Here is a 27,416-nt window from a genome sequence, read left to right on the forward strand (position 1 = left end):
TTTGTACATATTCATAATGATGTTTTAAAACATTGATGAATAAGATGACCCTTTGGTAGGCATATCTTCCTGTTCTCAGATCATCCACAGGTTTACCGAGTTGATATGGGGTTCTTTACCTCATACCCTGTTCTGCCTTGCATGGCTAAGTACACTGGCAGTCATCCAAACTCGAGCTATACAAGGAAGTAAAGATCCTGACAAATTCATTTGGGGTTTTTGTATGACACAACTGAATTAGACTCTGTGAGCTGAACCCCTAAAAATATAATTTTTTAAAATCCCAACAACTAAGCCAAAATAATTGTCAGAGTATGCTACATTTTCAAAAATGTTCTAACGTTATTTCACATGATAATATTTATAACACAGCTTGATAAGAAGCGGGAGTGGGAAATGATGTGCAGAGTAAAGCCAGATGTTGTCAAAGACAAAGAAGTAGAGAGGAATCTTCAGAGAATTGCTACGAGGTAAGAAAATGTTTTTTTGCTATTTAAAATAGATATATAAAAACTAGCATAGGTAACATGTTTCTAATTAGTTTTAACTCTTAATAAAGAGCCAAATGATTTATACATATCTGTTCATTTGGTTTGGATTTATCCAAAGATTTAAGTCTTATAAAAATATTAGAGTTTAGATAAGAATATATAATTTCCTTAGTGCTTGGCCACATAAATGATACTTCACCTTTTATCATGTTTTCATATTTCTCTTGAAATGATTTAACAAATTTATACTACTCAGCTATTTTCTGTGGATTAAATTCATAGCAACAATACTAGTGAGAGTCACCTTTCTCATGGGCTCTTAAAAACTGTTTGGAACCTTAGAGTTGATCTCTTTCAAACTCTTCATTTTATAGCCAAAGAAAATTGAGTTCCAGAAAGTTTCAGCAATTTGTTTAAGGTTAGTAGAGAACCAAGATTCTCTCCCTTATTTTGTGTGTAGAACACCCATATTAACACTTGCTCTAAAGCTAGCCAGAAGATTTGAAGTTGCAGTGAAATCAAATAGCTACTGACAGACTCTTCTTGAATAGGCAGCTGATTTGGCAGAGTCAGTTTTATTGTGTATCCAGAAACTAAAGAAACATCTTTTAATGGGATAATTATTAGACCGGTTTGCCTTTGGGTAATAGTTTAGTATTTTTAATTTTACAAAATTACAGACTTTTCTTAAAGCATACCTGCTTGGAAGATAATGAATTATTATTAGCTTCATTTTATAGAAGAGAAAATTGAGATTCATATCTAATAAGTGTCAGAGCTGTGAATCAAATCTTGGTCTGCTTATTCAGACCTTTTGTCAGTGATATATTGCCTTTTTCATGCAGTGCTTATAAAGTGCTTAAAAACAAGAGGTCATTCTAAATATTATTTTAACTTACACATCAAAAGTTAACCAAAAAATTCTATGATGAATTCAAAATTATTAAAAAATAAAAATAACAGACATTTGGTTACTCAGTAATAATTTCAGAATCGATTGTCTATGGATAGTCAAACTACTTACTAGTTAAAGCAGATTTCAAAATCAATAACAGAACAGAGGGGAAAAAAAAGATAAAAATAAGGTATTGATAATTCATAGAATCAGATTAGATTGTACCCAATCTAATTAAACCAACTGTCAGTTGAGGATTATGAAATGGGTGAAAAAAGATGACTGTTGACCACATTTCAGTTTCTTAGAAAATTTAACAATGCTGTACAAAAACCACAATAGGGAGGTTGTTCTCAAAAACTTTTTCATTCAGCAAATATATTTCCTTTCCAAACAGAGATACATGGCAGGTGAGTACAAATTTAGAAACTAATTTTTTTTTTTTGGTAAAACATTGAAGAAGATACCAATAGATTCTATTTTTATCATGCTTTTTACAAAAGGTAAAAATGTGGTTGAGGGGACTATGAGTCTGCCAAGAAGTTGAAGACTTTCCTAAGACATCATTAAAAGAATTTTTATTGAGGGTAAGAAAGAGACAGTAATTGGAACAGATATGCCCATATTTCTTATCAATAATAGTACAACCATTACCTTATTTATTCTATTCTCTTCATACAGTACAATTCAGTACAGTAAGTCAGGAAGACTTGTTCATGACACCTAAAATGAAAGACTGAAGAGGGATAACCATATGCCAAAGAAATCTTTTTTGTAAGAGACTCCATTTTAAGAACATCATTTTTTAGAGTTCTGAAGTTCCATGTTAAGATTGAAAAATATGACAGAAAATGGGCTTTCTTTTTACCCTTCCTCCCCCAAATGTCAACAAAAAAATCTGAACCTACTAATCAGGCTTTATGTATACTCTCTCATCTTTAAAAAATCTTTTAAAGTGATTTATACATACGTTAAGGATATCCTCAACAAAACATAATAGAAAGGCTTCTGCAGACAGAGTCACATAGCTAAGAGATTTATTTGATTTTTATCTTTAAAGAATTGATTTGGTAGAACCAAGTACATTTTTTAAAAAATTTTTATTTATTCATTTATTTATTTATTTTAAATAACTTTTTATTGACAGAACCCATGCCAGGGTAATTTTTTACAACATTATCCCTTGCACTCACTTCTGTTCCAATTTTTCCCCTCCCTCCCTCCATCCTCTCCCCCAGATGGCAAGCAGTTGTATACATGTTAAATAGGTAACAGTAGATCCAAGTACATTTTTACAGTATCTCCTCAACCAGAGTGTCTCTCATGAATTAATTTAAGTAAAAAATGATTTTATGACAACTGCTATAGTGAAATATGTAGTCACGTAGAATATCTTTAGTAGATTATGATGTATAGTTGATGATATGTAGTTGGAGGGATAACCATTAGTACATATGTTAAGTTCTATAAGTTGTTAGATTGGTGGGCCAAGAATTAAATAGCAGCAGGAAGAAAAGCTTAGGTTGCATTATGTAGGAGAAAGTTTCATTAATTCCAATCTTTTATAATTCATGCTAGTAATTGTTATGAATTATGTTTATGACAATAAAAGGAAACAGGGTGAAGAAAATTATTTTTGTAACATCTGCTATGTGCTAAGCATTTACAAATACTATTTTATTTTATTTTTACAACAAGGCAAGTTTAGTACTGTTTTTAACACCCTTTTACATATTAGAAAACTGAGACAACCGAGGTTAAGTGACTTGTTCCTGGTCTCATTACTTGTAAATTCCTGAGGCTAGATTTTTTGTTGTTGTTGTTGTTGTTGTTCTAAATTCCTGAGGCTAGATTTAAATGCAGGTCTTCTTGACTCTAGGTCTAGACCTCTATTCATAGCTAATTCTATAACATAAGATAATACATGCCACTTGGTTTGCCAACTGCTGCAGAAATAACATTTTTAACTCTTATATTTCCTTTGTTAATTCTCTAAAAGTCATTAAATCTGCAGATGACTGAAAATTGCAGGAACTGGGAAACTAAAAGGTATATGGTAAATGTAAGTCATTTATAGCATGATACCAATAGTGACTTATACATGAAAACTGGGGCATATCTACTTAATGAGTAGGGTGGGTGAATGAAAAAGGGGGTGGGCTGGTTGTATAGAGTGGATGAATGGATGAATAAACAATGAATCAAGAATAACAAATGAATGAGCTCTAGGGCTGTCCACATACCTTGGAATTACTATTAAATAAGCATAGTGTATTCTTTAGAACATTAGAATCAGCCTTTGAAGAATTTATGTGATGACATGAATGAACAAGATAAGAGTGGGTTGTGAAAGACATGATTTGTGTTAGAATAAAGCTAGAATCTATACTGAGGTGCTTTTTCATCCATTCATTCATGGAGCCTTGAAGTATTTTTTTTTTCTGAAAAGATTTCTCCCTTTTTTCCCCCTTCATGCCTTTTTTGTAAACTGATTTTTTTTTTTTTAAATCATTACTCAGCCAGCAAGTATTTGTGACAATTTGTGACAAACAAACCCTATTTGTGAGTCTGGAGAAACAGCAACCACAAAAGAAGATAGTTTCTGACCCCCTAGGAACTTAATTTTTATGCAGAAGACAACATGTAAGAAATATAAATAAAATAAACACCCAAGCAGTGTGAAAATGAAGGGATGATGTTACTAGTTGGAAAGATCAGGGAAAACCACACAGCAAGTTCTACTGAAGCTGTGAAATTATAAAGAAACTAATGATTCTGAGAAATAGAGATAAGCAAGGAATTCCCTCTAGTCATGGTGGATAGTCTATGCAAAGACACAAAGATGAGAAGATGGGAACTAGAATGGTGTGTATGAATTGAAAGAAGGTTAGAGTATTAGCTAAACTATTACATATATGAATGGAATGATACATAATTATCCTGCTTTGCCACTGAATCCCTGAAATCCTTTCCCTGCCCGACAGCTTTCTCACCTTAGAAGATTCTTGTCTCTTTCTTCTAGTAAATTCCTTACAAAATCTCCCTGTTGAACAAGTTGCCAGACCAGTAATTTTCATTTACAACAGGGAAGACCATAAGGACATAAATAATACAGACAAAATAAATGAAAAGAATAAATACAAATATATGTAAAGTTGTTAAATAAAAAATAGTATGAGGGAGGAGGGCATGAATGGGGGTAGGGGAAGCTTCCAGAACAATCTTCACATAGAAGAACTTGAAGGAAGAGATCACTGAGGGAGTTCATTCCAAGAAATAGTAGAAGTAATTGGGAGAGAGTTTTCTGAAAAGGAGAGAGTGGTATTTTGGAAGTTGTGTGGAATATTGATTGGAGGAGGCAATATGAAACAGTAAGACCAATCAGGAAACTGTTATAACAATACAAGTGAGAGATGATAAGAGCCCAAACAAGTGAGAGATGATAAGAGCCCAAACTAGAGTACTAATTAGTAGTAACTAGTAGAGAAAAGGCAGTGAATGCAAGATTTATTATGGATATTGAATTGGTGACATATACGTTATATCTGGGGTGATCTGTTGCCTCAGTGTCTGCTCATTTCCCTTGCACACAGATTGGCTCAGCCAGAAGAATTCTCAGAAATGGTTTCCAAAACCATTCACTTCAGAAAAAGAAACAAATAACAAAAACACCAAATGAGTAAAAACATTTAAAATAAAATAAGCACTTTAAATTATAAATCAGATTTATTTCTTTGAAACTGTAAAAACTGATCTTTTTGAAACAGATATCCTCTAGAATGCTCTAAAGTTGTGAATTTTATATTACTACAATTCCAAAGGATTAAAATTAGGAATGACTAAAGACAACATAGAAATTAATGGTTGATGTAAAATAAGCTACAGTACATATGTAATAAATACTTTTGCTCAACAAGTTGTGAAGAACCACAGTGAAAAAATATATTTTACTCCATGGCTTGTATCTTACTCAGTTTTGGGGATCTGACCCCAAAAGGTTTATTCATTTATTTGTTTTTGCTTGTAAATGACTCATCAGGATTTCTCTAGGGAAATCTTTAAAGAAAAACTTAGATGTGTGACTCATGTGGGTGACAGTTTCTTTTCTCATAAAGTTACACAGTGTCTAATAGGTGTATTGGGAATGGACCAATTTTTATTTTCTTAGCCAGAGAAAATGTATTAGACAAAAAGGGCTCAAAGGGAAGCATAAACAGACATAAACTATTTGAAGTTTATTGTATCTAGTTTTCCAGAAAGTAAAAACCCTTGTAGGTGTTGAATGGATATTTTTCCCTCACCTCATAACAATACTATCTGAGCAATCTATATTAATTTTTGTAGAGTGTTTGCAGGATTCAGATCTTCTGCCCACACATGGGCGTTTTTTCAGTTAGAGGATCCTCCTTTTGGTACTTTTTTTGCCAGCCTGTGTGCTGTTCTGGAAATTTTTTTTTCCTCTCAGTTGCCTGTTGCACAGCTCTTGGACGCAAGAGTACTCATTAAGTATCCTCCAAGATTAGAAAGGTCCGTTTCTCAGTTTCTCTAGTCATTGACATCAATTAGAAAAGGAAACAGAAAAGCAGCGAGAATTCAAGGTCTAAGAAATTCTAATCTCAGTCTTCTATGGGCAATCTTATCTACTATGATCATGTGTTATAACTTCTTACTTCTGCAGTACTGGAACTCTAATATAAAAGTCCAGGGACTATAAAGAATATTGAAAGAGTCCCAAATAGAAAAGTTTAGAGACAACATTGAAAAGAGGTTTCTTTGATAAGATTTCAGTTGCCAGTCATCAGGGGAGCCCTCACTACTGAGGACTACTAAGGAATTTGCATTATTCTCCTAATAAGGGGCTAATAGCATGTCTGGTTAAATGAGAGATATCCCCTTCTGACAAAGGTCTAAGCTCTGTATTTATAGTAAGTAGATGGGAAAGGCTCATCAAATTCAACATGGATTCTCCTGAGCAACCCTACTTTAGAATATTGGAATAGTAGATTGCAAATGTGGTATGACCATGTAAACAGATAGACACCCCTTTTTGCCATAAAATATAAAAAGACCTAGATAAAGTCCTTAAGCATAAGGGAAAAATATTGGCAAAAATCACATAAGATGACATGGGGTTTATGATTGATGTTGTTAGTATGGGGAATCTCCACATCTAGATAGAAACAAACCCATTGAAATATTCTATAACTTCAATTATTATTGATGACAATCTAATGTTAACATACAACTTGGGTTCTGGCATTCTATTTATACCTTGAAAACCACATAATTCATCCTAATAGTGATTTTCATTTTTAAAAGCATCAGATTGTGACTTGAAAAAAATGGTATCTAAAAATTTTTTTTAATGCATCCAAGTACAGTTTTCTGGCTGTAATTGTCTTTTATTATTTTTAATTAGAATGGGGGGGGGGGGGATTTGTTGCCTAATTTGCAGAGGTGTGGTGCAGTTATTCAATGCTGTTCGGAAGCACCAGAAGAATGTTGATGAAAAACTGAAAGAAGTTGGAGGTTCTGTGAGAAAACGTGCAAAGTTGATGTCAACAGTCACCAAGAAAGATTTCATTAGTGTTCTCAGAGGAGTAGATGAAAGCAAAGACAGCAGGAGTTCCACAGACCAAAATTCAAAAGACAAACAGGTAAGAAGAACTTGCTCTCTAAGGTGAATGTTTTTGTATTAATGAATAAGATTTATTGTGCCTTTTGTCTTGTGTCACTCCAAATAAGTACATGTTGCCTAGAAATATCAGTGCAGTAATAAGTATGAGAATTTCAAAAAAAATGGAAAATATAACATTATTATCATTAATAATACTGTAACAATTATATAGTCTCCTTCCAGTTGTGCTTAGTGGACAGTAGGGAAGAGTAAGAAATATGACCCTTACAGCATTAAAATTTTAAAGCCTCTCCTTGCTCTTCATCATCCCTATAAGTATAAATTCATGATACATATGCTAGCAATTTTTCTTGATAAGCAGAAATTGTATAACATGATATTAATAATTTTTTTTTTTAGCAGTTTTGGGGATTCTGGTCCCATACCAATTTGTATACTCTTTCATTGACTTTTTAAGAAGTAGCAGTGTAGAAGTAGCCAGCAACATTTATCTGATTTTGGAACCATGAATTACAGGACAACTTTGTTTCTCATTGCTCTATAATTTAAAAGTGAAATGACAACATTTAGACAACATGTAAACTCATGCATTTTGCTCATTTGGGCATACAGAAGCAAATCCACAGTACAGCCTTATATTTCTTAGGAAATAATTTGGCCTGTAGTTTAGAAAAATAAAAGGAGTTGAGTTCTTGGAGAGCATGATGATCTACATGTTGTCCTGTATTGTTTATCAGTTAGTTTTATGGGTTAAGGTATTTTTATATATATTTGACGGAGAGAAAAGAGTTATAAGTTTTTATTCATTACCTTAATATCAAAACTAGATTCTCTAGTTGAACTAAAGTCATAATATATATAATTTTGATTATTATAAAAATATTTAACCCTCAGTGGTTTGCTTTAGAAGTTATATGAAATGAATGCTTCAGATACATGTTCCTATCCTAGAAATTAAACTTTTTTTTAAAAATACATTTTAAATGCATATTTGCATTTATAATTTGACTTTGATGTGCTTGGTAGTAGTGTAACAATTCTTTTGTCACTAATTTACTGCTGTAGCTTAAGTGCTTTCTAATGCCAAAGAGAAGTACTTTAATCAGTCAGGACACTGTCATGTGTTTTTTGTTTCTGTTTTGATGAAGCGTGCTGAAAAACTCTGTGGCACAAAGAACATTTAGGAATTTCATGCAAACATAGTGTTGAAGTGTTTTTAAAGTTCTTTGATTAAATTACCATTTGGCTTAATATTGGCATGCATTTCTCAATTTTTAAAGTGTGTCAATATTTTTAATTTCAAAAGAACTAACTTGTATGTTTATTTACTAGAGATGCCCACTAGTACTGTTATTGTAGAGTGACTGTCAACAGTAATTATAAACCTCACATTTGGGAATTTGTGCTTTTTATTAACCAAAATGACAACATATTGAAGATTTGCCAGTGATATTTTTATTGAAAGAAGTAAAAAAAAAAAAAAAAATTAGGAGTTGTACAGAAAGGAGAGAGCAAAGAGAAGGGATTTCTAAATGTTTGGCTTCTTTCCCTTATTTCAGAATAATTTAAAAAAAAAAAAACTTATTTTTGCTTTGATGTTCAGGTTTTTTAAAAATAGTATATGAAATGGAAATTTCCCTCCTGCTGATATTTTGAATTATATTATACCATGAACCTTTGAACTTATTTCCCATTATACCTACACCATATTTTCTCTCCAAGTTATCACAAGTATGGCATGGTATGGTATGGTTTTGGTTTGGTTTGATTTGAAATAAAGGGTAAGGGTAAGGTTGAAATGAAGAAATATTGATTTTGTACTAAATGGGTCATTTGTTTCCAGTTTCTTTCTCATTTCTTCCTCAAATATTTTTATTTAATATTTATAAAGTAGGAGTTTTACTTATGTTTTCTGTATCATTTTAAAAGTAGGATAATATTTTTAGGTTGATATCACAGTATTCATTTAAAAAGTTAATTTCCTCATCAACAAATCTTTATACCAATCCAGTCATTGGCATTTATTCCTCTCTAACTTCATCTACTCCCACTGCCCCCATTAAAAAAAAAAAGTTAAGTAAAGTCATGAGGAGAATGAGCTTCAGAAGTTGATATGGTTTAGAAGAGGAGGATCGTTCAGCATCATGGGATTGTAGGATCATAAATTTAAAACTGGAAGGGATTTGAAAGGTGATAGGTTTCAACTCTCATTTTATAGAAAAGGAAGCTGAAGCTTAGACATGAAATGATTTGGCCAGGGATATAAAGGTATTAAGTAGCCAAGATGGAATTTGAATCCATGTCTACATGATGCCAAATCTAGTAATCTATCCATCACATTGATAAATGAGGTCCCAGTTGAAGTTAATATATCGAGAACTTGTCCTAAGCAAAACTGACTTGATTTTCCCGGCAACTCTCAGAGATTATTTAGCAATGGAAACATTTAAATAGTAGGGATTTTCCAGGGATGAGAATGTAGCTCATGAACCTGGCAGTAAGTATGAAAGAGGAGATGAGGGAGGAAAGGAGAATATTAAGGTCAAAGAACTTTAGGGTAGTAAGCAGTGAATGTTTGAATGATTTACCAGTTTATCTGGGGTCAAAAATGGTGATAGATGCAAATGAAGCTTTTTGAGAATAGGAAAATGTGTTGGGAAAAGAGAAATGGAACATGATATTGAAAGGTAAATTATAGGAGGTTGCAATCAGGGAGTAGAATTAGGGATCAAAAACTATAGATCAGATGAGGGCAACTTTTACAAAGAAAAGAATACATAAATATGAGGAAATGGGTCTTTAACTCTGGCCCAGGAAAGAGAATGACCCAACATTATGGATCTTCCCTGGAGCCTTCCTTTTCCTGTATTGTATTTAACTTTGTGAATCTCAATAATACTTGATTCACCAAGCCACTGAGACCATAATAGTACCTGAATCCTTTCCTCTCCCTGCTGTTATTACTTATAAAGAAATATGGCGAACTTCTGTTGTTGCTTTATGATATGCAAAACACTTTACTTAAAATAACCATAGGTATATATAAGGAAAGTATGGTTTTCCCCATTTTATAGATAAGCTACCTAAGGCTCACAGAGGTTAAGTGAAATTAGCTTTGAAAGGCTGAGTCACCCAATTCCTGTACTCTTTGCATTATATTGTAGAACCTGTTCTGAATAGGTGGTAGATAATAGATGGTAATAAAACATGCACAATTTCTGAGATTTGTTCTAGGAAAATAGCTAATGTGATATAATTATTATAATTGTATATAATAAAAACTATAATTACTCAGGCAGCTTTTATATTAAATTTATTTTCAGTATGGAGAAGTTCTTCTGTGCCTATTTCACTGAGGGGGAATACTTTGAAATGTGTTGCTCATCATACAGGCTAGCTAGCTTTGCAGTCCTAGTCAGAATACTTCAGTCTTTGTGAAATATCCAGAAGTATGTTACCTGGATAGTATTGGAGTAGAAAAACTGGTTTTCTCACCTGTGGCAATCCTCTTGATTGCTTAGTATAAAAACCCCTCCATAAGAGTTACAGTTCATTCCTTTCTTTTGTCTCCTTGAGCTGCCTACATTCCAGGGAGCACCAGGCAGGAAGATTGACATGGCTGCTCACACTGCTTGGATGAGCCAGGGCTCACTAAAGACCCTTAATATTCATTGCACTGCCAAGCAATAATGTCACCATCTATTTTACTGCTTTGTCCCCAAACCTCTAAGGAATCTCATCTAAGTTTCTGTGGTACTTGAAGGATCCCTGGACATTGCCATCTGCCCCATCCTTAGGATTTGGGGATCTTTCCATCCACCCACTTGAACTCTATTGATGCGGGAAAGATTCCAATCTTTGATTCCCAACCCCCCCAAGTTAATGTAAATTACCCTTTGACTCACAAATCCTTGTCCCTTTGAATTCCAATAGAAGATGCAGACCTGTCCCAGCCCCACCCGGATCTGAGCCAACTTTGGGGCTACACCCAAAAGCCCCTCGAGCTAAGTCTTCTATTACAAAAGGGCCATGATGGGAACCCCTCTTTGCAGAGATTCCAAACATGCCAGCCATGTGAGGACCCTCTGTCCACTGGACCCTCTGTCCAGTGCCCTCCTTATTTCTACCTTCACCTATCTCCTACTTCTAAACTCAGCAATAAACCTCTTTTATCAATCTAGCTCTTGGGCTAATAAATGCTTTTATTGGGGACTCGCGCCGCTACTAGACCTCATTTACCGCCGTATCCTTGTGCCGAATCCAAGGGGGTTGCTGGGGAACTCTGTTTGACTCCCTGTACCCCAAATCTGCCACTAGACCTTAACTACACCCTAATTTCATTTAGGTACCCCAAATCTAGACCTCAACATTTGGCCTACACCTCAACATTTGATCAATACCTCAACATTATCATGTGTTGTCTTCTCTGAGAGCAAGGACTGTCTCATGTTTCCTTCTATTGTCAGCACTTAGCAGAGTGCCGGGCACATAGAAAGTGTTTAATGAATGTTTTGATATTTACTTATTAACTTGTATCAGTTCTTATGAGTCATTTTATACTTCCCTGTAGTTATTGTTATAACAGTTTCTTAAAACATATATTGTAGTACATTTATTACCACATTTAGTACTGAAGTGGGTTGGAGTCCCTTTAAGAAACTGTATATTTCCTATTGATCTGTGATTCCTTTCAGATTCCCAGCCCCTCCTGACTGAGGCATATCCTCCCCAGACAAGTTGTCTTTCCAGGATGCCAGAGCATTTGATTCAATTACAAATCCCAGTCCAAAAGCATCCCTTTGAATTCCAATAGGAGATCTGGGCTTTTTCCAGCGCCCAATCTGACTTGCTCGGGCTTCCTAGCTCCCACTATACCCAATATAATAAGCTTCCATCAACTAAAGTCTTTGCAGATGGACCTTGGCAGCTCCCTTTCTGTTTTTTTTTTCTGTCAGGACCTTCTGTCCACTGAGAACTGCATTCTCAATGCAAAACTTCATTTTCCATAGATCTGCCACTATGAAGTCAGCCTCTGATTGAACTGATTTCTATCTAACAATAAACTTTAGTTTTGCAACTAACATTCAGGAATGAATGAATTCTTGCACTCCTAAAACCAGCGGCCAATTTAAAGGGGATTCTTAATAACTCTCTTATAACTGCTAACCTCTAGACCACTCAAACAGCATCAGTACTACAGTTTTTTTAGCCATTCCAAGATCTATGGATATCAACTATCTACTTTTGTTTCCAGTACTTTGGTGCCCCAAAAAAGTACTGCTATATTTTGATGTATATAGGACCTTTTCCCCCTCTGTTATTCTTAGTATATATGTCTAACTTTGAAACCTTGGATTATGGGCCAAGGCCATTTTAGTTGCTTTCTTTGTGTAATTCCAAATTGCCTTTTAAAATGTTTGGACCAATTTGTAGCTCCATCAGTAGGTCATTATTGTGCCTCTCTTTCTACAACTTCCAACATGTATTATTCCTGTCTTATCCTCTGCATGTTTTCTGGATGTAAGGTAAAAAAACCTCATAGTTGTGGTGATCTGCATTTCTCTTATTATTAGGGACTTTGAGCATTCTTTCATATTAATTTCATGTTAATAATTGAGAATTTTTTTTCATATCCTTTGACTTTTTTTATCTATGAGGGAAATGGCCAAGATTGATTTTGCTACTTATCACAGATATCTATTCTCCATGCATGTGTTCCTGGGCTTTAGATCATATGTATTTGTATTATATATTTGTTTTTACTTCAGTTTTACTTTATTGTCTATGCTGCGACAACAAATGGAAGAGTTTCTATTAAATGTTTACTTGTTTCATTTGAAATCAGAGACTCTTTGCAAGTTTTTGGGTTCCAGATGGGAGTAATTACTTTGCTGGCAATGTGCCAAAAGCTTTTTATTTCATAAAATTAGCTGTTTATCAAGGTATTTCTTAATCCTCTTGAGACCAGGATAATATGTTCTGTGTGTGTGTGTGTGTGTGTGTGTGTGTGTGTGTGTATATGTGTGTGTGTTTCATACTACTGTGTGAAGATTTTTCTTCAATATTATCATGAATTCATAACATTAGAAAGCTTTCTTTAGTGGCAGAAAAATAGAGTATTAACTTTTTTAAAGTAATATTTTCTAAAAGTATACTGGTTTTGTAAAAAAATTATCTGGTATGTTTTGTTACTTAGAAGCAGTAGGAAAAAGTACTAAGCTTGTTATCAGAACAAGTTGTAGCTCCTAAATTGAGTCATGGTCCTTAAGCCTCTTAATTCTGTTCTATATCTTCCTTTGTAATAATGGAATATTAATGTGTTATTTCCATGGAAATGTTTTGAGGATAAAAGTTCCTTAAAACTTAGAATTTTAGAGTAGGGTATTGGTTTTGATGACGATAACAGTAGATTTATATGAACTTTTGTGGAAAGAGATGGTGGGTCAAGATTGTAATAAAAATAATAATGAAAGTACTATTTGAAAGAGTAGTAAATGTTCATTAGAGTATGGATTTTCCCTTTTAACTTTCAGATACTGATAAGTTACTTATCAGGTAGAATAAATGTGATATACATTGGAAAAAATTCCTTGATTTGGATTTAGAAAATTGGTTACTAATTGTGTAATCCTGGGCCCATCACTTAATTTTATTGAGCCTTAGTTAAATGAGAGGATTGAACTAGATAGTTCCTAGGGTCCTTTCAAACTTTAAATTTTTGATCCAATGATTGATTATGACTAAAGAATATTTACTTCATTTTCTCATGCATAAAATTGCAAGCAAGGTATTACATAGGAAATAATATGTGTGTGTGTGTGTGTGTCTATATTTAAATTGCCAACAGGCTAATCTTCAAGAAAAAGTCTTAGTAGGTTTTTATTTTGTTTCATTTGATATTCATCTATACGTAAACACTGTGTTTTGGGATATTTGGATACAGTGGAATATGTGGAATGCCATTCATCTATTGAGACAAGCCAAAAGGTTTACATACAAGATTGTTAGTTTTTAAACATCACAAAGTTGATGGGTATGGACTCTAGAATTCTTAAACTAAAACTTTTGGGAACAAGAAACTAGAGTTAAAATAGGCAGTCAGAGAGACACTGAAATTACCTCCAGTCTTAAGATATCAGTTTGACTTTCAATTTAAATCATTAATGGAAAAAAATGGTTTATTATATTAATCTTGGCATGTGTTTTCTACTTTTTTTGTTTGTTGCCCTCCTGATATCATCCTTAAATATTCTTGGGATTATCGGGGCCTAATTGGGCTCTTGATTACAGTCAGAGTTTGAAGGGACTTCATAAATTATCTGGAGTTGGGATTGATTGAGGTCAACAAGTGAAGAATAGCTTTTATGTTTGTTTGTTTCTTAAAAGATTTATTTTATTTAAAAATGTAAAAATTATTCCTGGCAGGCCATTGGCCCTTGGTCTACTACATACAGTTTGCTGACCCTCTGATCAAGACCAGTGAGTATCTTAACCACAATTCTATCTACAGCATCTCTGGCAAGTAGCTGTTGAGCCTCCTGAAGAAGCCCATTCTCCTCTTACCATCACTTCTTATAATGAGTTGCATACTTGCCCATGATATTTTATAAATGAATTTATATCCCAAACCATTGTTGATCTTGGCTGACAAATTTGTCTATTAAGACCAAGTGTTTTTTAGGCTTTTGACCTCTTTTTTGTGGTTATTTCTTTGCTTCATTTAAACTTCTTAGGAAATGGTAGTAGTTTATGACTCTTATCTACCTTTTCCATTGTACTTGAATGTGTAACCACAAAATATTAAAGCGCTAAAGAAATTATTGCAGCATATTAAAATTACTTAATATGTGTTATTAATAATAGTAAACATAGATATCTATGTGTGTATGTGCAATACATATACATACATGTATGCATGTGCATATCTATATATAATTTTTTTACTTAAAATATTCTTTACAATATTATGGTATTTTGAGTAACCAGTATTCCCCTCAGTCAACTTGCTTGATTCCTCTTTACCTATTGAGAAACTCAAGCTGAAATCATCAGATAATGAAAAAGTATCTTATTATTTCTCCTCAGAATTACTCACTTCCTATAGGTTTCCCTTCAGTAAATTTAGGACCTCCCCACCTCAAAAACTGGCCTCAGACACTTAATACTTCCTAGCCATGTGACCCTGGGCAAGTATCTTAACCACTGAAGTTTCCTGAGAATATCATTGTCATGTTGCATACAGTATCAGTTCATTTTAAGCATACTCCTATCTTAACACTATGAAAAACTGTATAAACATTCCCCAGGCCATCTACTAGTTAGGGCTTTTGCTTGGCTTTGTTTAGCATTCACCCAATCTTCCTTTTGCCTAGGACTTCCCTAGCTCCTATTCAATCTAACTCTGAGCTTGTCTACTGAGACTTTGATCTACTTATTTCATTCCTATTCCTTCACAGATACACCTGTCTTCTTAAGGCTGCCCTAATTTCTGAGTTCATTTTAGTCCCTTTGGGTCTTTCTGTTTTCATTTCAGTGAAGTTTTTGTTATCCTCCATTACTTTGGTTATACTCTCTGCTGATACACTTAGGTACCTGAACAATATTTCTTTCCACTTACACTAAATATATTTTCTCCTTATAAAATTGTTTCTATGTATTAGCTGTCTCTTATAATCCTTTATCGAAGCATTTTTTCTTTTTCTCAACCTAATTAACCACACTGTTTAAGACACGGCTGTGTATTAGATTCTTATACTGCTGAGGATATTTGGCTTCATTTAGATTCCTTTAGAATTTAAGTCAGCCAAAACTTAGGGCTTTACATTATACTTAAATATGTCTTTTCTGATGATACAGGGTGGAGGAAATATGGCCTTATTAAATTAAGTAACACACACACACACACACACGTTTGGATAGTTCCCTAGAATAAACAAAATTAATTAAATGGGAGGTGTTTGGGTGCTGTTTCCAAACTGTCTATGCATGTGATCATAAGATTAATATTGTGCTTTCTTCATAATTCAGGGAGCTTAGCTGTCCTTTAGCTGTCACCATAATATTGATGAAAAAAAAAAAGAGAATCATATAAGTTGTTTTCACAGTAGCTTATGATTCTGGGCTAATAACAGCATTAGTGAAGTGCTTCAAATGCTTTTAAAAACCACTTTGTAACAACTTTTTGAAGTTGGTAATAGAAACATTTTCATTTTTCCATAAAAGGCTTAGAGAATGTTATTTACTTACTATCAAATAGGAACTATGAGAACTAAAATTCAAACCTTAATCTTTTAATTCCAATTCAAGCACTCTTTTTTCTCCCTAATTAGTAAGAAATTGTCAAAACTGTGTCCCTGAAGCCTACAGAGACCAACTGTTATTGTCCTATAGCATATTGACTTTGAACATCATTTTTAAATAAAATTAGAAGGAAAGGGAAATGAAATTACCCTGAGGCATAGGTAAGAAATATAGTGATTCTGAAAATTTTTATGCAGTGGAGGAAGATGATTTTGGACCCTTCTTTTGGGTGGCCTCAACTTCAGTGAACAGGATAATCAATGAATAGTATCCTCTAGTCTGGGAGATAGCCCAAATGTGCCCCATTCTGAATAGGGGCAGGGAAAGAGGGGAAGTTGGCCAAAAAGTAAGATTTGTCTACCATTTACTAAGTCTTATCTTTCATTGAGCCATAACATGAAAAGAGCTGTCTCAAAAGATTTTTCCCATTTTTGAGAGCTCTTTTAAAGGAACACTTGATGGCCACTTTTTAGCGATGTTGAAGATGAGATTCTTTTCAACTAACAGATGTCCTAGGTATTCTCTGAATTGCCTTCTGATTTTTGTTTCTATGTCCAAATATCATTAATGAACCTTTTTAATGTTCAATGAATCCAGTTAACTCTAGTAGAAGAAATCTTTAAGAAAATATTTTTATTGTGTGTGTGTGGGGGGGGGGGCGGGTGTATGTGTGTATTTCCATCTGAATTTATATCTTTAACAAATAAAGATTTGTAGTTACTGGGTTTTGGTAAAAGAGCATGTGGTGATGCTTTTATTGCATCTTTTTTAACTTTTTTATTGCATCAAATTTTCTTATAATTACATGTGTACACATTGTGTCCTCTTACTAAAATGTAAGCTTGAAAGTAAGGTTATTTTTATCTTTGTATTTCCAATGCCTTGCATGTTACTTTACATGTGTATTACACAGTAAGTATTTAATAAATTGAATAAGAGAAGAGATATTTAATAATTGCTTATTGTGTGGCAAACATGGTATTTAATACTGGGGATACAATTAAATAAAACAATTTAGCTGCAGGATAGAGGGAAAGGCCCAAACAGCAAGTCAAATGACTGTTGTAGTGGTAAGTCTTTGTAGACTTCCATTCACTGAAAGGTTTGAAACAGGTGATTTCCAGTTTTTCTAGGTGGCATCAACTAGGAATATTAGGGGAGAGGCAGAGAGAAGACAAGGGAAAAGAAGGCTATCCCTGAGGGTAGTTTTTCCTTCCTAACTGCTCTTACCTATCATTGGATAAAATAACCACTCCAAGGAGGCTGATGCGGAAGTGTGTTACCAATATAACATCAGATTTAAGATTTATGACATTTAAAGTTTTATTTGGCAATGTACTAAACCTGTCTCAGTGTCTGTTTCATTTGACTTTGGAAAGGCATCTTGATCATTTCAACTTATATATAGTCATTCTTATTAAGAAAATATCTCATCAGTTATAGGTTAAGGTGATGTCCTTTGAAAGTGGAAAGCTGGGCTTTCTTCTTAGGACCCACACAATGATAACCTGAACTGTGAACCTTTGAACAAGAGAAAGAAAGGGCAACAATAGAAATTAGTTATTTTTCTCTATAATTTAAAAAACAAACATATTTTCAATAGTACTGAATTCTGAACAAGGTAGAGTTAGTTTCTTTTAAACATAATGTTAAGAGATCGGGGTAAAAGGGTTTTTAGAACTGGAAGGGGCTTCTTGTCCAACTTCCTCTCCTTGCTGCCTCAGAGAGGCAGTGAGTTAGGTACAGTAGCATGACCATGACTATAATCAAATAGTCCTGTATTAGTCTGTGTTATTCCTACTTCCTCATCTTGAATCTGTCTATATTTCTGTTGTTAAGAAAATGCTAAAATTAGTATAATTTGGAGGTGTGTTTCTCATGCTGGCCTGCCCTGTGGGGCCTCCCTACTCCCAAGTATCATGTATTGAAGTTTTGGTAGCTTTCTTGGTACCTTAGTCAATTTAAAAATAGAATCTGGGGAGTTATACAAACAGTAAACGAAAAATGAAGCCAAAATAGGCTTATTGCCCAGAAAGCCATCTAAGTGCAACAGGAGGGCAAAAATTAAAAGTAGATAGAGAGGAGAAAAGGGCAGGAGAAAAAGATCTAAGACAACTGAAAAACCATCACAAAGAAATCTTTGATTTTGTTAGATCTGCAATAAGGATAAGATCCTGCGTGTAGTATCACAGAGACAAGAAAATCCCCTCATAATAATTCTCACATAATTCAAATCTGTATCCCCTATGCATTTTAAAGTAAAGGAATTTTGTACTATGTTGCTCATACTCGTTGATGTTCATCTTCTTGAATATAAATGTTGTTCATCCTAATTTTTTTTTATGAGTATGTGGTTAATAAAGGGGGTACTATTCGCTCAAGGGGAGTTTTTTAAAGCAGGCTTCAGATTCTGGTGCCAAATTTGACAGTAGCTGTAAAGGACTTTAATAAAATCTTATAACGGGAATTAAAGCTTATTTAGCAAGTATTAAGACAAGTTTTTTTTTTTTTTATGTAGATCAAACCAGATTATATATTAAAAAATGAAAAGTAGGAGCATTTTTTTTTGTGGAATAAAAACATAATGAAATTAACTCATGGTAATTGCTAAATATAGAAAATCATTTATTGTTTCTTGTCCAGTATTTAGTTTTATTTCTCCATTCATAGTAATGAATTTCTTGTTTTATAAAAGATGAATAAATTAAGCCCAAATTTGTGTTTTCAGTTTAATTTGCCAAAATCTATGTGTATGAACAAAAAACTTTTGTACTGTGAAGTAGAATATTGTTTTGGGTTTCGTTGATGAACATTTTTACAAAGAAGGGTAAGCTTCATCTTTTCAATACATATAAATTGCTTGTATTATTCTAATCGGATATTTTCATAAAGCCACAGCTAGAGGGAAGGGTATTATTTTGTGGTCTTTTAGCATCTGGCTTTCATTTAAGTCCTGCTTGGGTTTGCTTTTCAGTTGGTATTACAGCAGAGTTATATCAGTTGTTTGAGGTCACTGACAATCAGTGTGGTGTTTTTGTTGTTTGTTTTTTAAGCAAAACTCAAGTTTACTTCATTGGGCCTACTAAATTTCCCCTATACCCTTCTATACTTAGTTGTTAGGACAATTTTCCATGTGATGGAAGCAAAGAGCATTGTGATCTAAAGTTCTAATATGTCATTTTTCTTAGAATTACTAGGTTGAGTAACTGTCATGTGATAATATCTTGATTTTTTTTTAGGTCCTACCTCTAACTCTTAAGATTTTATGATTTTCAGTATTAGAATCAATATCTTGAGTCTACCTTTTCCCTTAAAAATGAAAAGGAGGGATAAAAGAAATTTTCACCAAATTGTAAACTAGTAAATGGTAAAGTACCAAGATCTTTTGGGGATTTTATTATTTCAGGCTTTATGAACATTTTGTGGCATAAGATATGACATGAACTTTCCAACATATATTAGGGAAGGAAATATCCTAGTATCCTTTTCACTTATGTAGTCCTCTTTTTGTTGATTATCTTTTCCCAAAAAACCCCTTAATTTTGGGATATGGAAGGGATTCTATTCTGGAAATGTTACTATGAGTCAAATTCATTTTTTTTTTCTGGTAGAAATTGATGTAATTTGGATTATTGCATTTCTGATCAAATGACTGAGCTGATCAATTTTTTATTGAAATATCCCTTAGACATCAGGTTAAATTAAATGTCTATCTAGTATAAGCTCTCTAAATATGTATGTATGCATACAAACACACACAATTTAATCAAGTTACAGTAACTTACAATAATAGAATATACAACATAAAATTTTTAACTTTTTATTCTCCTCATATTCTTTTTGTTCTTTCTATTTTTATTATACAAACACCAAATGAAATGGACATTTATATGTACTTTGTAGAACACAAAAGTAGAAGTGTACATCAAACTTGAAAAATATAAAATTTGCAAGTTGACTTTTCTTTTTTATAAAAAGATCAACATATAACTTTCTTAGCTAATTTGCTTTTTATGGCTTCTTTCCGACTTCTTTTTTTTTAATATTAAAAATCATCTTTCGGTGACCCTCATTTTGAGGGAGGGGGAATTTATGGAACGCTACCTTATCCCCCTTTTTTCATATTCTCTATTTCTCCCTACCATCCAGATCATAAAAAGAAAAACAACTTTTTAAAAACATATATATGACTGAGTAAAACATTTCCACATTGTCTGGGTCCAAAAATATGTTACATTTTGCTTCTTGAGTTTATTATGTTTTTGTCATAAAGCAAGTAGCAAGCTTCGTCTATTTTTTCTAATCTTATTTGATCATAGCATTGACCAGAGTTCTTAAGTCTTTCAGAGTTGTTTTGCTTTATAATATTGTTAGTGTTTAAATTGTTCTTGATTCTAGTCATTTCATTTTGTATCAGTTCACACAGGTCTTTCTAAGTTTTTCTGAAACTGTTGATTTCATCCTTTCTTATTGTATAATAGTATTTCATTAATTGGTGGGTTCTGCCTTAGTTTACAGGGTTTTTTTCCTACTATAAAAATGTTCTATAAATATTTTTTGCACGTATGGGTCTTTTATTGCTTTGGAATAGAGGCCTAATATTTAGTAGATTTGGGAACATAGTTTTGAATTGTTCTCTTTTTTAATTTATTAAAAAAAATGAATTTTTAAAAAATGAATAAGTTGATTCAAAGCTTCACCAATAGTACATTATTGGGCTTATTTCCCTGCTGTCTCTCCAAAAATTGCCAATTTTTTTTTTGGGGGGGGTGGGGGTCATCTTAAGGCCAATGGATGGGTGAGTTGGAAATACAGAGCTGTCTTTGTTTACATTACTCTTAATTCTTAGTGAATTGGTACATTTTTTTCATATGATTATTGGCAGCGTAAATTTCTGACAGAAGACTTTTGGGGTTATATCATTTGGCCATCTGCCTTTTAATGACAGCTCTTGTTGTTACAGAATTGAACCACTTATTTATAAGGTTCTTAAAATCTTAAGCTTTAATAATTTAATAGCATTGTCTTTTGAAACACCCTGTATATTGTGGATATGAGATCTTAATAGGAGAAAAGTGCTGCAAAGATTTTCCTCCCTTATCTGTCTTCTGTCTAATTTTAATTGCTACATCTCCTCCCCTCTCCCCCCCAAAAAAGAAAAACAAACAAACATAAATAAAAAAGGAACCCTTTTAAATAATCACATTCATACCTTTTGTCTTCTGTGATTTTCAGTTCCTTGTTTGGTTCTGAATTCTACCCAGAATTTTTAAGTCATGTATCTGTTTGGGCTTTATCTTGGTGTATGATATGAGATGTTAAATTATATTTAAATTCTGTTAGGCTGATTTCCATTTTTTTCAGCATATTTTTCAAAGTCCTTATTGCAGTAGCCTTTAGGTTTGTTGAACTTGAAACATCCTTGCTGGCTAATTACCAGTCCTTTTCTTATTAGAAAGATCTTCATCATTTTAGCATCATAAATAATGTTTCTCATGTTTTTAGATAGATTCTGTCAAGTTAAAGAAAAGTTTGTATTTTAATTTTTTCCAAGGTGTTTATTTTTGATAGAAATGATCATTGGATTTTATCAAAAAGATTTTTTTTAAGCAACTATTTGTCAGTTTTGTTACCAGCAAAATTTTAGTTTGTTTATAATTACTGTATTAAACCAGCTATGCATATGTTAATTTTGTAACCCATTCTTGAATATTTTATCTGAATTTTTTTTGCATCAATGTTCATTAGGCATATGAGTATAATTTTTTTTTCTAGTCCTCATTTAGGTTTTAAGACCTATCTATGTATCTATTTGTCTGTTGGTTTGGAAAGATTCCTTTTTCCTATTTTTTTTTTCAAACAGTTTGTTTAATATTTCAACTACTTGCTTTTTGAATGTTTAATAAATTTAACTTGTAAATCACTCTGGCTTGCATCCTCCTCCTCCCTCCCCCATCTTCCTCTCCTTCCTTTGAGAGTTAACATTGCTTATTCAGTTTCTTTTTCTTTACAGGTTATTTCTGATAATTTTTTTTCATTTCTTTTTTATTGTTTCTTTTCATGTTTTATAGTAATAATTTGGTTTTCCTCTTTTTAAAAACAGACTTTTTTCTTTTATTAGTTTAACAAATAATATGTGGGGGAAGGGTTCAGATCTTTGTTTTTATCAATGTCAGGAGATCCAAATCCAGAGAAAACGTGTTCTGTTCTGGTAGATGCTTGTTCTGAAACTTGTTTTTAGAAAATATCTTGGAAACACTGAAAAAAAGAAGAGACTTGCCTAGTGAGCAGCATATCAGGGGCAGCTGTTGAATCCAGGCCTTCCTGACTTCTGATAGTTGCTCTCTCATCACTGCCTTCAAATCATAATATTATTTTTGTTTTAATCATGGCATTGTCTGTTAGGCATTTAGAGTTTTCATATTTGGTTTGGAGAAATTGGTATTTGGAATAACAAATATCCTTTTAAAATCTTCTAGATTTAATAGAATTTAATTAATTTAAATAGATACATCCTATTTCATTAGATGTATCTTTACATAGGAAGAGTATATAAAAAGGGAGTTAGTTTGGATTTTTTCTTATTTGCCAGTTTTTACATTTTTCTGTCAGATTAGTAATCTTACCTTTATTAATATAGAGCTGAACAAAATTTTAGAATATTTAAATGAGCTTCATTCATATAATAATTGCCACAAAAAAAAGTCTTTTAGTAACTGTTTTGGATATAAAGGTAACACTAATTAAGAGGACCATATATTTTTAAAGATACTTATCAATATATTTGCATGCCCAGAAATTTTTTGCATCTTCTTTATACCTAATATGAAATGTAGTCTTAGAACTTTATAGACTTCCTTTCTTTTTTACCAAGTTCTTGATAGATTGTATTTCATAAATAACACCACAAGGTGGTACTATTGTATCACTAAATGGTTCGTTTGATTCCTTGGCTTCTGTAGTAAGGTATCCTTTGAATGTTAAGAGACAAGATGAGGAATTGCCTTCATTATTATATTGTAATTGTTCATCTTAGATTGATGTAGTCTCCAAATTTCTTCATCATTGTTCAGAAGCAAGTTTGAAACATACTGATATTGATGTGTAGAATTTTTTTTTTTTTTAAGTCTAACCCCCCAATTCTTTTGGAAACATCTTTGATTCATATAGTTCTATGGTTGGCCCAGGTAGTAAGGTTATAATTTACAAAAGATTTAATTCACAAATCAAAAAAATATGTAAATATTTAATGTGAGCCAGATTTAAAAGACTTTATTAATTCCATGTTTTTGTTTAAATAATATGCCAGAATTTTTTTTCCCTAATGAATTAGCACCTGGGGATTAATAAATGATATCACAAGTCTATTTTGATTGCCAAAAAAAAAAGAGGCTTTAATACAGGAAGCTATGACTAGGTCTGACTCTTTAGTTCATGAAAAATAAGTGTTTTGTTTCCATCTGTCTTTTATTGGATAATTAAAAATAAACTTTACTAGCATATGGGCTTTTTAAAAAAATTATTCTTTTGCCCATATGTGATCATAGAATACAAATAAGGCAAATTTCAATAATTTGTCTATGTTACACTTCTATTGTAAAAATTGTAAGGTAGAGCAGAGTTTGTTTTGCGGTTTGGGTTTAACGCTTTTCAGTTATGATTGTTTTTTTCTTTTTCCAGGCCAAAGGGAAATCAGAACAGGGCTCAAGCTGGAATATATTGCGTGATGACTTTATGATGGGAGCAACAATGAAAGACTGGGATAAAGAGAGTGATGAACCAGATAACGCAGAATGAAGTTCTAAAAATGACTAACAAATAACACCATGAAGATTGGGATGCTTGATAAATTTATTTTTCTGGATAAAATTATTTATCATCTAATTGAATTTTGCAATATGGAGGTGGTAATGCAGATGCTGTTTAAAGAAAAAACAACAAACTTCACGTTTATTCTTTCATTTTACTTAATTTTTTCTTTGCATCAAAATCCAAAACTATTTTCCAAAAGTTACAATTTTTAGCAGTACCCCCAAAGGGTAGTGCAACAAAATTCAAAATAGTGCCTCTTGGCATGTTGTGCCAAGTTCGTTACAAGTTTAAATATTATTTGTGAGTTCTGATCTGTTCTTGCATTTCCAAATTAGTAATATACCTAAAAATATTGTTACCTGCTGGTAATGAAGATGTTTTATATTTAATTTTTTATTAATGTTAACTACATAAATTCTATGATTCTGCAAGTTAGTGTGAGTGCTTATTTTGAATAAATGTCTTTTGTATACAGTATCATTCTTCTTTTAGAGGGATTGAGGGGAAAATATAGATAATAAAACAGTTAAAATTATAGTTCTGATTTTGATTGATTCAATTTGAGTGCCATGGAAATTTAATTTTTAAAAATGAGGGTAAAGAATTCTTTCTCGTATTCTCTAGGTTTATTTTAAATATGAAATTAATTTGGAGACAGGACTTCCATTGTTTCAGTTTGCAAAAAAATAAATCAAACATGTCTTAAAGAGGAGGTGATAGGTTTGAGATTTTTTGTTGTTTTTTGGAGGGAAGCAATATGCATTTTTTTTTCTTAATCTGGTTTAGTTTGGGGGAAGGAAGGATAGTTTTGACTTATAGCAATGTACATTATAAAACTGGAAATGTTGATGTAATTCACTGTACCATAGTTACTACAAAGATTAATAATTTGGATGATGTTGCCTAACAAGTAGTAGTGATGAAAAATAAATTGGCTTATAGGACAAAAAGTGCTACTAGGTTGATATTGATGCTAAATTGTTAAAATTAAAGCTCATACCTTTCATTTCTCTTAACAAAGTAAAATACAAGAGTGTAAGCTTCAATGAAGGCTCTTTCATATTATTTTGCTTAACATTTGTGCAAGATTGTACTTTGTGAATAGTTTAGTGGGAGTTTGAATCCTCTGATTTAATTTCTTTTTTTTTTCATCATCACAACTAACATTTTTTTAAAAAGAAAAGAAATTAAATTAGAGGATTCAACGTTCCTTGATGAAGTATTTAGCAACTTTGGTCAAGTTTTTAAAATCCATCCCATTCTCTATCTTTGCCCATTAAGAATAGTTCCATTGTTATCCATAGTAAATTTGGATCTGGAATATACTGTATCTTAATCTTTCCAAAAAACCCTTCAAACTTAGGAGCAGAAATTTGTTTTCAAGCTAATTTGAGTGTTAAAAATATTAAATATCTAAAGACACATTAGCACACATCTTGATATTTATTATCATAAAGTAACATACACACCCAGAATATCCAAAGCTCAAGATGCATTAATCCTCACTTCTGATCACTTAAAATATTATTAAATTGTGGAACTGGTATCATGGTAGTATAACATAAACAAACATACTGTCACTGTTAACATAATTAGAACTTAATAAGTAAAATTATGAAGTCCTAATACAGATTCACATGACAGTCAATTGTTTGTTACATTCTTTATAGCACCCAGAGATTTTGGTTTTTGCTTTTTAATTAACCTGTTGTAATTCTTGAAATACATGGATTCTCTTGCCACTAAACTCTTAAAATAAGCAAGTATTCTGTAGAAAATCATATTAACATGCTAGAATCTAATGAGCTTTAATTTTTTGTTCAACTAAAAGTTGTTTTGAAGGGATATATCCTTCAAGAACCTGTGGTTTTCTTTTTCAAAGTCATACTAGTAGTGCAACTTTGCAAGCAAGGGAGAGGGTTACTATTTGGAAATTGTATTCTCTCAAATTTGAAACAGATCCTAATTCTTAGAAACTTGGAGATAATTCAGCAAAACATGCTATGGTGCTAACTTTATCTTAAGTTCTTAATTACTTTTTTAAATGGAGAATTGATAGGCCACTTACACATAAACTGTCCTAAATGTGATGAAACAGGCATTCCAAATATATAAACAGATTTTACCTGAAAAACAGAGTTTTCTGTATTTGTATAGATTTATCAAAAGATTGCTTGGTATGAATATGAACCTAACAATGAATGTCGTAAAAGAAATGAAAATAGAACCAAAGTTCTTTTTAGCTATTCCCATCTACATCCATGTTACAAAATTGTATGTATTAGGAATTCAATTTCGTCATTAATCATATTGAGGGGAGGAAGAATGAAATGGCTGCATTTCTTTTTTCCATAGGAAAAGCTTTAGTTACCCTCTTATACAACCATTTTCTCACATTTCAGTGGCAGATTGTTAACAATTATTTATTCATCTGAATATCACAATGTTAGAACCACATTTTGCATTTATTTAGGTCTGTATGAGAGTAGAGGCTGATTTGTTATTTATAAAACTTGAAGAGTAACCATAATTTTCAAATTATTCTTGTTTTTTATTCCTTTGCTTATATATTTACAGAGAAGCATTCTCAGCATAAAGCGTTAGTTGACTATTGTTAATTTATTAAACAGTAACCCAGAAGTTGAAATAGTTTTGCTTTTTTTTGTACATGAAATATGTTTCGAATAAGTCATTTTGACAGTCTAGTGTGGCAGATTAGCCACTTATATTTATAGAGGCAGTGTTGCATAATGGTTAGAGGATTAAGGATTTAAAATTAAGAAGACCTGTGTTCTCTCTTTGGCACATAACTAGTTATATGACCTTAGACAAGTCACTTAATTTTTAGTGCCCCAGGCATTTCTCTAATACTTGCAGTTACTTATAAATTGTATGGCTTCATCAAGATGGAGTCTCCATATTGTGAAATTTTTGTATAGATGAAATATGACAGGTCTTAAGCCATTTCTCTACTTCCCTATCAAAAAAAAAAAGACAAAAACTTTACAATACAATTTGTATTACTGGTGTACTAAATTAAGTTTCAAATTTCTTACAAATCCAATGTTAATCAAATTTTTAATTAAAAGTATATTAGGAACCGCTTCATTAGCATGAAGTAGAAGATTAAATCAGGAGGCACATTGATAGGTTGGTGTTTATGAAGGTAAGGTTATCCATAAAGACAACTAGTTTGTAGCCATATGCCATGGCTGTAAATTCCACCACCATCCTTAACCAGTCACTTTACACCAGTATGGTTGGTCTTGAGAAGACTGAG

General features: G+C 32.5%; 1 protein-coding gene across 1 annotated transcript in view; it reads left to right on the forward strand.

Annotated features, from left to right (window-relative positions):
- Positions 1–27,140, forward strand: part of RRP15 (ribosomal RNA processing 15 homolog) — a 51,546-nt gene extending 24,406 nt beyond the window's left edge. The window contains exons 3-5 of the mRNA XM_003767715.4: positions 373–470; positions 6,842–7,043; positions 24,005–27,140. Coding sequence (XP_003767763.2) covers positions 373–470; positions 6,842–7,043; positions 24,005–24,121 — 417 coding nt within the window. The 3' untranslated portion in view covers positions 24,122–27,140. The remainder of the gene's footprint in view (positions 1–372; positions 471–6,841; positions 7,044–24,004) is intronic.
- The last annotated feature ends 276 nt before the right edge of the window (positions 27,141–27,416 follow it).

The sequence above is a fragment of the Sarcophilus harrisii genome, chromosome 4 (assembly GCF_902635505.1).
Source record: "Sarcophilus harrisii chromosome 4, mSarHar1.11, whole genome shotgun sequence".
In the NCBI taxonomy this organism is placed as follows: Eukaryota; Metazoa; Chordata; class Mammalia; order Dasyuromorphia; family Dasyuridae; genus Sarcophilus; species Sarcophilus harrisii.